Source organism: Camelus ferus, chromosome 5 (assembly GCF_009834535.1).
Source record: "Camelus ferus isolate YT-003-E chromosome 5, BCGSAC_Cfer_1.0, whole genome shotgun sequence".
Taxonomy (NCBI): Eukaryota; Metazoa; Chordata; class Mammalia; order Artiodactyla; family Camelidae; genus Camelus; species Camelus ferus.
The window spans coordinates 95019579-95034795 of NC_045700.1; the positions used below are offsets into that span (position 1 = coordinate 95019579).

Sequence of the window (15217 nt, forward strand, 5' to 3'; positions counted from 1 at the left end):
GGCTGCCACTGGCCAATCAGCGGGTACCTCGAGATCCGCCCCCGCCCCCGGCAGCGCCTGCCGCCAATGAGCGAGGCCCGAGCTGTCTGCGGCCCAGCCAAGTCCCAGCCGGCGCACAGTGCTGTTCGCGTGTCAGGTTCCAAATAAAGTTCTTCGGAGCTTTGAATTTTTTTTTTAAAGCGCCCGCTGCAAGTCGCCGCCGCCGCGGGCAAGAGCAGCTGAGGCCCCGCCCCGCCACTTCCGGTCCCGCCGCCCCGAGCCGGTGCGGCTGTGAGGGGCCGCGTCTTGCCGCCGCCGGCCGGCCGGGCATGGTGTTGGGTGCCGGGCCCTCCTCGCTTGTCTCGAGGTGCCCAGGTGAGGAGCGTGCGGCTCTGCGGCGGGCGAGGGGCGGCCGCGGGCACGAGGGCGGCTCGGCTCCCGCGGCGCCGGTGCACCCGGAGGGCGGGCGGCGCCGGGGCCGCCTCAGGCCGCGCCGCTCCTCACGGCCGGGCGTCGGGGGCCGGAGGGCGGGCAGGCGCTGCGGGGTGCGGGCCTGGGGGTGCAGGGCCGGGGCGTGGGCCGTGGCGGGGCCGGAGGGACAGCCCGCACGGAGCCCCGACTGGTGCCCGGCACGCGCACGGCCTCGCTTGCGCCCACCGTCGCCGGGGAGTTGCGAGCCGCATTGTCCAGGAGGAAAGGCAGCGCCGAGCGGGCCCAAGGTCACCGGCCCGTCGTGGCCGGAGGAAGCAGGACTCGGACGCCGGCAGTCCCACTCCTGACCGCCTGCGGAATCGGGCTAGGCCAGCGGAGCGGGGAGGGTGAGGATCCAGCCTCCCGCCTCGCCAACTCGCCTGCAGCTTTCCCACAATTGGGGGCGCCCACGGCTAATTTGGAGGATCTTACCGGGGCAGAGGAGAGGGGGAGGATATCTTGGACCAGGCAGTACGGCCAAGTCTTGGATGCTAGACCTGGTTCCGCTGGTGTGTAATCTTGGGTGTGGCCCTCCCCTCCCTGGGTGTCAGTTTCCTCATCTGTCACACGAAGGACTGGGCCCGCCCCTCTCTTCCTTCCCTGCAGCGCTGGAGTGGGGTCAGGATGCATTGGAGTGGCTGGAGACGGCTTCTTGTAGCAGATGTTGGAATCTGGATAGTAATCTGTTATCCTAAGGAAGAAGTAGGATTAGGTGGCGAAGAGAGGGAGGACATTCCAGACCTTGATGTCAGATTGAGTGGAAGCTTCCAGAAATGGACAGGGTGTTGTTGTAGAGGAACAGGGAGGAGGCCTACCTTCCTCGTGCAGAGGATTCCTGGCTGGGTAAGGGGATGAAGGCAAGGGGAGGGCAAGGGTGGGAGAGATGTTCAAAGACAGAAATCACCACCAGGCTAGGTGGTGTGGGGCTTGAGTAGCTCCCCCTGCACATACCTGCCTTTCAGGTGGTAGGCAGTGCAGGGGGTGCAGGATTACTGCTGAAATATAAGGCTTGGGCTCCAAAGATCATCAGTCAGCCAACCCCTGTGCCGGTGGGAGGTTCCTGGACCCTGGCATTCTAAAGGAGGAGGGTGGGGTGTACACTTTTTATGTCCTGATCTGGGCCTCTTTGGCTGGAGAAGTTGGTTGACCCATAGTGGCCTGCAGTTCCATCTTTTACACTCAGATTGGGACTTTTCCAGGGCAGAAATTGTAAATGAGAAGTTCTCCACCCCATGAGCTAACTGGCCCTGGCACAGGTGACATGGCCTGATTTTGCCACTACGGGCAGGACCACTGAGTAGATATCACTTGATGACGAGACTAATAAATAGCACATAAAAAGCTGAACAGTCTGAAAGTAAGTCCCACCCAGAGGAAGAACTTAAATGGGCCAGTTACAGCTTTTGGAATTTAGAGACTGAGCATGCTGTTCTGTATAGTTGATCTGTTCCCAAAAATGCCGCCATAGTCAGAGTGTGATTTACAACAAAGGGGAAGTTTAGTTTTAAACCAGGTCTTCAAGGAGGTGAAGCATATTGAAGAAGGAAAAGAGGATTCCAGGCAAACTGCAGGTGTTCAGCTAACTTGACAGTTTTTTTTTTTAACTTTTTTTTTTTGAGGGTGGGAGGTTTGTTTGTTTGTTTGTTTAAACAGAGGTACTGGGGATTGAACCCAGGACCTTGTACATGCTAAGCATGCACTCTACCATTGAGCTGTACCCTCTCCCTCTAACCTGACAGTTTGAATAATTATTTTTATTCAGCCCTCTTTGGATGTAGTTAATTTGACACCTGTGAAACATTCCTGAATCAGGCCTTTGGTGTATCCTCAAAGTGGCAGGTGAAAATGATACCAGTGATGGGGAAATAGATGGTCCTTACACACTCAGAGTTCTTAGACTGCTAGGAAGACAAAACACCAGTGTTACTTTCTTTCACATCTTGTACAGTCAGTGCCCAGTGTGTTTTATTCAGGGCCAGAAACTTGTTGAAGATGGCAAACCAGGAACCTCAGTAGAATGGAGTATGGGGCATACTCTGCCCATGGAGAAGAATCAGTGTGGGGTAGAGGGTACGAGAATTAAGCAGAGTCCTCAGACTGCAGTGACACGGGAGTTGGTGTGAGCCTTTCTTTGTGTGAGTGAGTCTTGCCAGGACCCTCCGAGCAGCTCCCTCAGTGCAGGTCCTCAGGGAGGTAGGTAGATGCAGACCAGGCTTGTGCCCTGGGACTCACTTTTCTGTTGGGCTCTTTAGTGTGCTTTCCTAGAGTCCTGCCTAGTGACCTCTCTTTCCACAGGCTGTGCTTTTATTGTTTGCTGTATTTGTGTGACCAAGGTCAGCTGGAGGATACAGACTTTGTGATAGAGGCACATCTTGGCCCATCATCAGGGGGCCCTGTCGATGTCGCAGGACTGATGTGCCCGAGTCTGGGTGCCCGGCAGCGGACTGCTGGGGAGGCAAACACTGCTTTGTGACCCAGGTCTGCTTGAGGGATTTCTGACAAGATCATTCCAGGTGTGGGCTGAGCACCTGGCTCGAGATGGTGCTGCTCCCTGGTAGCTTGTGGCCGGAGCCCCCAGGGTGTGCTGACTCTATCCCACCCCAGGCCTCCCTTGTGAGCTTGCTCTGTAAACTGAGCTGAGAGTTCCCTGCCCTGCGTGGAGCTGAGATGTGTGTTCGGTGGTTATGGTCCTCTCTGCAGGTCCACCTGAAGAGACAGCGTGGTGGTGTGGGAGTGAAGGAACCAGTGTTGGTTTGTTTTCACACTTTTGTCACCTTTATCTAGGTGTAACTGAAGTACACTGAACTGTTCATAGTTGTTCTTGATGTAGGTATAGACCTCTGAAGCCATCACCACATTCAGGATAAAAGCGTTCCCCTCATCCACGAGGGGGGAACTAGTGTTTCTGTGGTGACCTCTTACAGCAGCTGAGTTGCCTCAGAAAACCCAGTTCCTGGGCCCCAGTTGTCCCAGGGTCCACATCTGTAAAAAAGAGAGAAAATCAGGGGGAGAAGTCCTCCCCAGATTTGAAATTCTAGGAGCTTGTGAGCACTAATATGTGATAGAACTGTCTTTCGAAGCATTTAGAGCAATGACTCTTAAAGGGTCAGGTGTGTGTGTCTGTGCATAGGTCCTGCACAGTTTGTTTTCATGGTACAATTAATAGAAAACAAAATCTCACAGTCTTTGTTGGGTGGGGGGATACGCAGAAGACGGTGTGAAAAGCTGTGTGAGGGGCCTGCGTTAAAATGGTTAAAAATGCCGGCGGGGGTGGGGAGGGTTGTTCTCATAGTTTGGCTTTCAAGATCTTTGCCTCAAACTAAAAGTTCTGTGCTTAAGTCAATTTTTTCATCTGAAAATTGCAGATCACTTTCTCTTGAAAATGATCAGAGTGGTATTGAAAGGAAATTATATTAAGGCAACAAAAGGAAGTATGGAAATTGGGCTGGTGACCATTTTGTCCTCAATCAAAAGAAGTTCCAGAATCCCTCTTCAAATGGTAAAGCGAGCGAGAAGAGCAAGGAGGCCTGCCAGATGAGTGGCAGTTTATGTTAGAAGTGGAAGGCAGATTCTAGAGGACAGTTCTGTGAACACTGCTAACATTGTCAGTCCTTTCTCCCAAGCAGTCAGATGCATCATCTGTGTTTGGTCTTCATTGTCCTTCCCAGTGAGCTTTTAGTGAGGGAACCTGAAGCATAGGTGGGCTGCAAGCAGCCAGTGAAAAGAACCTAATTTGGGTTGATTGATTGTAACTTAATCCCAATGTTGCTGTTGCCTAACTATGTAAATGCAACACAACAGAAATAAATATGAAGATGCTTATTAAGGTTCCAGCCACACCTTTATTAAAGGAAGAAGGAAAGAAAGCACTGCAGTGCGCCCGCCCTCCTCACCAGAGGCCGAGGCTCAACTCAGTCTGCGATGGGCCAGGCGTTGGGGCCCCACGCGCAGATCCCCGCATCAGAGATGGGCCAACTTACAGTGGACGCGGGGAGCTCCCGGGGGCATTGTCACTGTTGCAGCCCAGGGCCTGGCGCCCAGTGAATGTTAAATTTAAATGCTTGACTCCCGCTTTTAAATTTCTCATTCATACTTTAAAAAATTAGATTATAGAGGCATAGAGATTACCCAAATACATTATGAAGGAGTCCAGTCTTATTAATGTACCTTACATGCTGAATATTTCTGTAAATTATAGAAAAAGAAGTAAAAAACCCCTTTTGCATAATTGTCTTCACTGTCCAGTCACCATCTGGAGATGAACCCTTAACCTGCTTCTGGTCTTTCAGGGTGAAGGCAGCAGTAATGCTGACGCTGGCAAGCAAGCTGAAGCGGGATGACGGTCTCAAAGGGTCCCGGGCGCCAGCCGCAGCCTCCGACTCCACGCGACGGGTTTCTGTGAGAGACAGGCTGCTTGTTAAAGGTAATGACCATCCCTGTGATGTGAGCTACTCTTATATGCCGCAAAATGAAGTCTGGCTGAGGCTCTTCTGGGATACGAAGCAGCCTGTGGCTGAATAAAATACCTGTTTGAAAATATTTTAAAATAAAACTGTTGATTGCTTTCAGCTGAGGGACTTTGCACTGTGTACACCCTGTGGCAATGCTAATGGCAGGAAAATGGTATTAAAACCGTGGTATGTCTTAGACACTTGGAATATTCTCGGGAGGGGGCTGCCAGAATGCTAGTGGAGGGAGTGAGGTGCCAGGAACCAGCAGGCCTACAGGTCTGGTCTCAGTGCTGCCGTTAACCTGGCTGCTGTGCGTTGGCAGTGGTCGCGGGAGTCCTTCCTTTCTCCTGGACGCCTCAGCACCGGAGTGTCTGATCTGTAAAGGGGAGAGTTCAGTAATCTCTTAGGATCCTTTTCTGGTTTATTCAAGTCACAGCCTGAGGAGAGCCTTGTGCAGATTAATTCCCATCACAGAATTGATAACGGTGTCCTAGAGCCATAGGCGCCAGAGAAGGAAACATATGATACGTGTATGTGCACTTGCGCGTGTTTGTGTGGGACTTCTGCATTTATTCACTGAACAGACTTACAACAGAGTGCAGACGCGGCTTCCTAGGGCCATGAGGACTGCGAAAGCTGAAGAAGAGACAGTTCCTGCCTTTAAGGAACGTACAAGTTGCAGCACTTTCTACTGTGTGCCATGTGTCCACCTTTGCTGAGTGTAAGGAGACCAGGAAGCACGGAAGGGTTAAGGCATTTGTTAGAACTGCCTGTTTTCATGTTGCATTAGGTAGACACCTTGAGGGTTACTGGCATTTGTATGTCCAGGAATGGATCTACTGGACCTTCTCAGAAACAGAGCACTGCTAAGTTTGGGAAGGGGTGGGAATGGGGTTCGGGGGGCGTGGATTCGTGGAGACATCAGTGGTGCAGTCATCCTCGTTCCCTCTCTGCCCCAGAATCTTGGCTCGGCTCTGGCTTTCCCAGCCTGATAGATGATGGGTTAATGATTGAGAATCGTTTTTGACCTTTGGCAATACCTTCTTTGTCAGGGAGGGCATCAGACTGTATTCAGCTTGTTACTGCTCTGGAAGCTCTACCCTCCGGGGTCAGAGGTTGGGGCCGCGGCTGCAGCACCTCACTTGGGTGGCCTGACAGGACTTGAGTCTCTTTCCTGGATGCTGGTTCAAGGGTTCCATCTACAGAGGAAGCTGGGAGACAAACAAGCCAGGGAAAGGGTTTGATGCGTGGGGTTGTAGTCCTTCGAGTCGAGGAGAGGGTGTTTTGGTGCCTGGAGAGTCGCAGTGAGGAAGGGAGTTGCAGCTGAGGAAGAGCGGGTGGGAAGCTGGCAAATAGGCTGCACCATCTTTCCCACCTGGCCATGTTTGACAGCAGCTGTTGTCCACTGAGCACTTGGGGCCAGGCCTTCCACAGGGCACCTTATAGGCAATTCTTGTTTGACTTTCACTGAGCCTTGCCAGGTGAATGGTTCACCTTAGAGCTGAAGAACTGAGAATCAGAGGTTAAGAAGCTTGCCCGGGTTGCAGTCTTGTTGCAGCAAGACAGCCAGACCCACATATTGGGGTCGGGCAGGCACTTGGGGAACAGGCCCAGCAAGCAGAAACTGAAGGAGCAGACAGAAGTGCTAGTCCACAGAAAAGAGAATTCGGAGAGGCCCAGGGGTTCCACCACACCCCGCCCTGCTCAAGGATTCACCTGGGAGCTCTCAAATGACTCTTGGGCCTGGCAGCCCAGGGGGGCCCATTGAGGCCCATAAATCTGGACTCTGCCCCAGCTCCCAGGACTGAAGATGTCTTTGGCTGGGTTTCCAGGGCCCAGCTAAGGTGCTTTGATCTCGCGAGACTCATCAAGGAGAGGCCATCTGTTTCCATTCTCCTAGGGCACTAGGGATTATTGGGTTTCCGGGGCCCAAAACACTTGGAATTGATGGGTGGTTGTGCGGCAGGGGCTCAGTGTAATAGTCGCACACGTGACCTCTCTCCCCATCTGCCTTGGGGCTGCCAGACCTGGCCAGGCTGACTGAGCAGTGAGTAGTTTGGGCTTGTGGAGGGTGGGTGGAGAAGAAGGACAGACTTGACCCGAGAGAGGAAGCTGTGAACAGAGATACCCAATAAAGGATGCTCTGAGTGTTGTTTGCTTGGTCCACACCCAGAATGCTCCTTTGCTTGACTGGATGTGGCAGCAGCCTTCTTTCTGGGGGTACCTGATGTTCGAAGTGGAATCTGGCAGAGTCCATGGCTGTGCTGGGCATGGTGAGACACTGGGGCAGGGAGTGACTGTTGTGAGAATCCTTCTAGGTGAAGTGCCCCTTTGGGGACTTGGAGAAAAGTAGGTTGTCCGAGTGCAGCAAGATTGCTGCAGTCAGGACTGTCATCCTGGGCTGTGGCTTTGGCTCACGTGAGAATGTTACTTGTGAGGGTCAGTAAGTTGTAAAAAAGTGTATTGATGTGTCCGTGGGGCTCGGTGCCAGGGGCTAGGTTCCCAGGAGTAGGGAGTGTGGCATGCAGTGTAGTCACTAAAGAGGATCCTCGGTTCTGGTACCTGCGGAGCGCGGTGAAGGAAGGGGAGCAGGTGGAGGGAGAACTTAGCTCTGAGGAAGGCCCCACGACAGCCTCTCCCCTGGAGCAAGTGTGGTCCTATAGAGCTGTCCCCAGTCAGGTGGGTGGTCAGGCCCTCCTGCTCTGCAGCAACCAGTCAGCAGCTGGGTCTGGCCTGAGGTGGGGAGTGTTTGCAGCCCACACTCCTAGGGAGGACTGAGAGCTGAAGGCTGTGTGCTGGCAGCCCTCACTGAGAGGGCATCTGGGCTCTGCAGCCCGGAGGACAGACTGCAGGGACTTCGGCGAAGATATTTTTTTCCTGGTTCACTGCCGTGCTTGATGGACCTTACATGGTAGGGGATCTGGCGTGGTGCCGATGGCTTAGGGTTAATGTGGGAGAGTGGAGGTTGACAGGGACAGTTGTCCCTAGTGGTGAGGGCTGGTGGTGGCTGCACAGCGGAAGCTCCTGTTCTTCTTCCTGGAATAGTGGGCCCAGTTCTGAAGATGACGGGTGGAGTCAGCTGTCCCTGGAAATACCAGGCCTGCCAGGGAGCAGCTGGCCAGTGCGAGGCCGCTATCATACTGGTACCTTGGCCACACCAGCTTTTCATTTGTGTCCCCAGGGTGGTTCTCAGGGACATCCTCCAGGCTGGCACTGGAGAGATGCTTGCAGCAGCAGTCCCTGTAGGGCACAGAACGATCAAGTGTTTCTGGGCTAGGGAGGGCTGCTGCCTGCCCTGAATCCTGGGAGCTGGGGACACAGGGCAGAGAGAGTGTTGGATCTGTGCATTTCCTTTTGGCCCCAGATCAAGTCTGGGCCTGTCTGGGAGCCACAAGGCAGAGGGTACTGCAGTCCTGGTGGACCTTTGTGAAGCTGCAGAGTTGAAGTTCTGAGTCTGATGGTGTTCCCACCTCCCAAAAAAGCCTCTGTGCAGAATGACCCGCTTTCTGGTCTGTCAGAAGCTTGGCCTGCTTCATATAATGGGAACATAACATGTCTGTCTCCCTGTCTTTTGACTTGTTCACTCAACAAACAGTTTAGTGCCTGCTGTGCGCACTGCAGTGACCCCTGAAGACCTCAAGGGGCTCCAGGCAGGCCGACAGGAAGCTTTTGCCTACATTAGTCTTTGTTCAGTGTGGAGAGTTGGAATTGAGCTGACAGAGTGCAGGGCCAGGGCTGGAGGTGGGAACTAGAGGGAATGATCCGGATGGCCTTGGCCACGTCCGCGCCTGCGCTCTGTGTGGTTCCTGGCGTCGCTTGTTCAGCAGCGGGGGCTACGGCATTGGCCCTCTGGGCTCCGAGCCTACTCTGCAGAGCAGAGAGGCCTGGCTGCCCACCTGCCTGGGCTTCCCAGCATCCAAGATGCAGGTGTCTCCAGGAGGTGCTACTTGGGGCCTCTCCTGGGTGGGCGCTTCTGGGTCCCCATGAGCAGTCCAGTCGTTTCCCAGTAGAAGGGGCCCTGGCCCATTGCGGTTCCTGGAAGAGTGGGGGAAAGAGAACCACTTATTGTTCTCCAGAGCTGCTCTCTCCCTGCCGGGCCCTGCCCAGGATTCTGGAGATAGCCATGCCCACAGGGCGTTCAGAGCACTTAGCAGCCTGTGAAGCCACGGGCTATGTGCTACGATGTGTATTTTAAAAACTAGGGTGGTGGCCCGGAGAGTTGGAGTCCTCCTAACTTGGAGTGAGGCAACTGGCCCAGGGCCAACCCTTAAATGCTTTGTTGCAGAGTTAAATATCAGCGAAGCTGACCGGGGAATTTGGTGGCCCCTCAGGTGTGCCGAATAGCCCAGTAATGTGTGGGCAGGGAGGCCCCGTGGAAGACGAGCACTGAAGTCAGCTTTGTCTGCTCACGTTGAGAGTGGGTGGTATGAGGCCTTGGGGCTCCCTTCCCACACATACTGGTCTCTGCTGCAGGGACTGTGCTGGTTTTCAGGGTTCCATCCTTGCTCCCCGAGTGTGAGGAGAGCCTGGTGCTCTGGGCCTGCACTCTGCAGTGTGCCGCTCGAAGGCCCTTAGACTGAGTGCAGGGGCCGATGTGGGGCTCTCATTCATCCGAGTGCTGCTCCTGGGGATGGGGTGATGCCCTGGGTCAAGTGTCCCCCCGATAAGGGCACTGTGCATTGCGCTGGCAGTGCAGAGGAGGTGCTCAATGTGTACAGACAGACAGGAAGCTGTAAGTTCTATTTCAGGACGTCTAAGAGGTAGTGGTTCAGGTGGAAAGAGGTGATCAAGTCTGCTGGGAAGTAGCAGCCAGCTCTGCCCGGGTCAAAGGGCATAACTGCTCTGCCTAGTGATGAGGCTTGGAGCTGGCTCTTGCTGAGAAACATCTGTGCCTGTAATTGGCCTTGTCTTAGTCGGCTCAGGCCCCCTTAATAAAACGCCACAGACTCGGGGGCTCAGACAACACACTTATCTCTTGTGGTCTGGAGGCTGGGAAGTCTAGGATCATGGCATAGGCAGGTTCAGTGCCTGGTGAGGGCCCTTCTCCTGGCTTGTAAGCACCTAGTAGCTCTTCTCAGAAGGGCACGTATCTTACCATGAGGGCCTCACCCTCATGACCTCATCTAACCCAGCTTACCTTCCAAAGGCCCCACTTCCTCATTCCGCACATCGACGGTGGGGCTTGGGGCTTCAGTCTATGAATCTGGGAGGAACCAGATTCCACAGCACCTTTAGAACGCCTCAGCCCCCAACTGTATGAGGAGAAAGGCGCCTCATGGCTCAGGGTGTCCACCCTGCTGGCAAGGGTGCTGGTTAGTCGAGCATTCCCGAGCAGTCCGCGGGTACAGAGCGTGGGCCAAGGCCTGGGTCCCAGGGCTGGGGCGGGGTGCCCAGCCCCTGCCCAAAGAATGCGCAGTTGAGTGGCCGGCAGCGCGGGGACGACCCGGGGCTGTGTTGTGTGCACCACAGCAGAAGGGGTTGAGCACGTGCTGCGTGGGGGCCACTGTGGTGGTAGGTGGGTTTTGTGATCTGATGTTTCAGTGCAGTCATGCTTCAAGTGGGCTCTGTGGTTCGATTTTTAGTTAGAAAGGGGAAGAGTCTAATTTCTCAGAGGACGTTGAGCAGCCACTTATTTGTGCAAGGTGCCGTGTGCCTCCCCGAAGGCTGGACCGTGAGCAGTGGGGGTGCTGGCCTCTTGGAACAGGTGAGACTCTGGCAGTTTAAAAATATCTGCATTTCTTTTTGCCTTCCAGGTGGAGGTAGCGTTCTCCGGGCAGGGAGCTTACACAGGGAAGGACTGCTACTTTGCCAAGTGGCCTCTCAAGCATGTAAAGCAAATGGCTTGTTTCTTTGGTCATAGTCTTCTTGTGGATGGACTCTAAGGTCATTTCTGTTGATGCTAATTAATTATTTGCCATCATTTGAAGTGTAGGGAAACCACTTGTCATTTGTGACAACTCCCCGAGAGGAACACCGCATTGAAATTCATTTTATCGTCTACACTGGGCTGGACTAAAATGTCGAGCATCTTTATTGAGATCCTTGTGCCTCTAGGATTGTGTTCCTTGCCTACTCTGGTTCCCGGATCAAAAGCCTACAGAGGCCCTGATGGTGGGGGTCATTGCTGCCCTAGGTCTGAGGGCTCTTCCTGGCCCTTGTCCACCTTCCTTGAGTGAGTTAACTCTGAACGTGGAAATGCAGGCATAATGCTCATCCTTGGAGTTTCATTCTAGATTTCAGTTTGAGGCTGTTACGTTCATCTATGTAAACAGCTGTATGTGAATACTTGGGCATGGCGAAAGCCTACAGCAGGTTCCTGTGCCTGGGGAGAATGGAAAACTCAGAGGCCCAAGCCCCACTGAGAGCTTTGTGGTAGTTGGTCTGGCTCAGGCAGGGTGGCAGGGTTTGTGCAGAAGGTACTAGATTGTGTGATGTGTGCATAACTCCAGACTTTACTAAAAATCGTTGAATTGTACACCTAAAGTGGGTCTGTTTTATACTATGTGAATTGTGGCTCACCAAAGCTATTTAAAAAACAAAACAGCAAGAAAAACCTCCCCAGGTGATTAGTGTGCAGCCAGGGCAGACAATCCCTGTCCTCTAGTGAGGTATCCTCTGGCCACAAGCCTGCTGTCCCCACACCCTGTCCCTGTAGAGCAGAGGTCCGGTTTTGCTGCTGGTCATGACGCCCCTGGTCAGTGCCTCCCCGCCCTCCTGTGTACAGACCTCGCCTCTTCCCTGTTCTTGGCAATAGACCATCTTCTCAGAAATTTCACTTCTGTCATGTGCCCCCTCTTTCAGATCCTCTTGGCATGTGTTCTGTTTCACTGGGTCTTTGTAGAATTGAATGACCCAAGCTCTCATGACAGCAGACAGGATAGGCTCCCCAGGGAAAGCCAGATTCCCCTGGCCAGCACTGAGCTCTGGAAAGGAGGGCCCACAAGAAGAGGCTTTTGTAAATTCTTATCAATAAAAAGTTAACATAGTATTATAAACATGTAAATAGTATTTGCTGTAAAACCACGTAGCTTTAATTATATGGATAACATTTATTTAAAAGTGATTAATATGCATGACTCATTTGATAAAATGTGTGCTTTTTTGATAAAATGAATGCTCTGTGTGAGGTACTGGAGCAGAGCCTGGCCCTTGACAGCCTCCTGTTCAGAGGGCCTGGTGTGGGCAGCCTCAGAACATTTCTTTACCCAGTGCCCTGCTCTCAGAAAGGGCCAGCCAGAGTGGACCACTCAGAAAGATGAAACTAAGGCTCACCGTGGTCATCTTCAGTGTGATGGTAGTGAACCTTCCATAGGGTCATTGTCACTCTCTTTGAAGTGCGTGTATTTTAATACTACAACACAGGACTAACAAGAGGATGGACTCCCTGGCTCTCACTGCATCACGAAGCTTGTCCCTTTTCCGTTCCCTGCCTCCTCCCTCCTCTACCCCACCTCGCTTTTCTGGATACCCATTCCAAGTGTCTGGACCCCAGAGCTAATACATTCAACGGGCCACCTGTCTCTACCAAGAGCCTCAAAACAGCTGATATCAAAGGGCTTGTGCGCTTCCTAAACCCTGAGCCTCAGAACAGACCATCTGCCAGTCTTCCCACTAATGCACTCAGCTTTGCAAATATCGAGGCCTCTGTTGTCCCCTCCCATCCCCACCCGTTCCCACTCCCCTCACCTGAGCAGTCGTCCTTCCCACTGCTTCCATATCTTGACCATCCATTTGTTTCTTAGTGTTTTGTAATCTGGTTTCCACTTGCCTTTCTGCTGTTTTGAATGCCCTTAGCAGGGCGTGATCCATATCCCGTGGCCTTGCCTCGGACCTCATCCCCTGGACCAGTCTGTGCTGTACTGAATCACTACTCATCTCTCCTGCTTTTCCTCCTGTTTCTTGAAGGTCACTTTCCCCGCCCCGTCCTCTGTGCTTTCTGCCAAAGTTCGTTCTTCTCACTGGTCTCTCCCCTTTGTTAGTCTCATGATGTCTGGTGGCATCACTCTCAAGGGCCCCCCAGCCTTGGTCATGTACCCAGACGTCAACTCTCCTGCCCTCGACACCCTCACCCCAGACATCAGCCCTCGGTGCCATCTCTGACTCCTCCCCCATCCCACACAGGTGGCAGATCCTTTCATCCTCTTTGCTGTCAGGTACCCTGACTCTCTCTGCCTTTGCCAGAGTCCTTACTGCCTGTCAGAGCCCCCGCCTCACAGGTCACCTGGCCTCTGCTTTGCCTTTTCTAAAGTTGTCCTCTTGAAGCAAAGCATAGAAACTTTTGTTTAGAAATCTCCCTTGGTTCCCTATTGCTGCAGAATAAAGTTTAGAATTCTCAACTGTGCACTCAGGGCCCGCAGCCCTCCTGCCCCTGTTTTTCGGCTTTGTTTTCCAATGCTCAGGCTGCACTGTACGCCTTCTGGTGTCTGTGCTTGTCTGTGTTCTGTGCGTTTGCACCTTGCTGACTTATTTCCTTAGAGTACCCTGTTCCCCGCCTCTGCAGGACTGGATTCTACTTGGTCTTTAAAGCCCAGCCCCCAAAACCTCCTCCTCCCTTGAGTCTCTGCAGCTGGAGGGAGTCTCCGTGCTCTCAGGACCCAGAACGTGTTATGTTATGTCATGTCATGTCAGAGGCACTGACGACTTGCCGGCCTGGTCATTTCTGGGTGCTCCCCTAGACCTCAGCTCTTTAATAGTGGGATGGGTGGGAGATTTGTGGCTTTATCCTGGCAGAGGGGTGCCGGGCTCGAACGCTGAATGAGTGACTGATAGAAGAGGCCCTGGAGGAGAGCGCGGGTGCCAAGGAATGCAGCTGTGAGGAGGGGACTGCGGCGGCATCACCGTGCACAGCTGGGCAGCACTCCGGCCCGCAGTGGGGAGAGGGCAAAGTTCAAGCACAAACTGGGCGAGCCCTCACGGGAAGACAGATCTGGGAAAAGTGGAAGACGCAGGTTTAAGTAGAAATCAGATTTGGAGGGCAGCAGTTCCACTACTTGGGCGAACAGGATTTTCAAAAATGCTTTAGTGACTGTTTACCTGTAAGTGATTTCTGTGTTAATTTTTAACGATTTTCATTTGTACTAAAGTAAGTTTTCAAGGGCCCTTCACTGCACTTATTGACGTCCTGCACGTCACTCTGTGTATTTGAAAGCAGCTTCGTGGCGTAAAATCTAAACTTTAGACCAACTGTAGATTCCCGTTAGTTTAGTGTATTCATTTTCCCTTCAGTGTTGTGGGGGGGTTGCCAGTCTGGAGCTGGTGATTTTCTGTGGAGTAACTGACACTAACACTAATACTAATTTCTTTGTTTCTACAGAGGTTGCAGAACTTGAAGCTAACTTACCTTGTAAGTACAGCGTCCCCAATCACACATTAAATGCTGTAAAATGATTGCATGGAGAAGCTTGTTTTATGTTTTAATAACTTTGCATAGGAAAAAGCTTTTTTTTAATGTATGTTAGGAATAAACACGTATTTTGTGCAAACAGGTAGCAGAGTTTTTTCCGAGGCTCTGAAAAGGAGGTGTTTATTGTCTCTCTGGATGTGACTCAGTGGTGCTTAATTGTAGCCGGGGTGTGTCTGGTTAGGGTTTGTATCTCTTGTACAGCATTCTGTCCCATGTCCTCTTTGAGTGAAAGGGTATAGAAATCAATGATGGATGGTCCTATTTTTGTTAGTTACAATATCACCTTTTTGATCCAGAAAGTGCATATTTTAATTGATCTTTGTGCATGAGGTGGGAAAACCATGTTGACTTCATGTCTCCAGGTCCCCTCGGCTTGCTCTGTCCTTCCTGCTCAGACACACGGGGCTGATGGTGCCGCCCTCGCCTGTGAGCCAGCGCACTTACTAGGCGCTTAACTGGTGATGTGTGTCAGCGGTTTTTTTTCCCCCCTCTGGTTAATGCCTTCCCAAGTCCTTTATATTATAAGACCATCAAAGTCTGCGAGCTTCGACCATTTTAGTATTTTTTTGAATTAGAACTCTTTAATCATTTACTTGGTTAAAACTCATCCTGAGGCTGAGGATATTTATTGCTGAGTGAACTATTTCATACGTGAGTCTCCTAGTCTGGACGAGCGCTCCAGGGAGTTTGATGTGGGGGCCCATCTGACAGGGTGACAGAGGACCCATCCCACTTCCACCTCAAGTTGGAAAGATAGTTGTGGGGTGCAACCCTTAAATGGTTGTGTGATCAGTGTGGAAGGGTAAGTACACATTGTTTGTTGAAAAATTGTTTTTAATATATAGTATTATGTATGAGTATAGTGGGCTGTGCTATGAAATATGCTTCTTAGTGTGGGTTTCAGTCAGAAAAA

At 52.3% G+C, this 15217-nt stretch overlaps 1 protein-coding gene across 3 annotated transcripts in view; it reads left to right on the forward strand.

Moving 5' to 3' along the window:
- Positions 1-205: 205 nt before the first annotated feature.
- Positions 206-15217, forward strand: part of UBE2F (ubiquitin conjugating enzyme E2 F (putative)) — a 49038-nt gene continuing 34026 nt past the window's right edge. For 2 of the 3 annotated variants that reach the window (XM_032480649.1, XM_032480648.1), the window contains exons 1-3: positions 206-354; positions 4740-4873; positions 14215-14244. In XM_032480649.1, the coding sequence (XP_032336540.1) occupies positions 4756-4873; positions 14215-14244 (148 nt within the window). In that variant the 5' untranslated portion in view covers positions 206-354; positions 4740-4755. The remainder of the gene's footprint in view (positions 355-4739; positions 4874-14214; positions 14245-15217) is intronic. The other variant, XM_032480650.1, reaches the window with a different exon arrangement.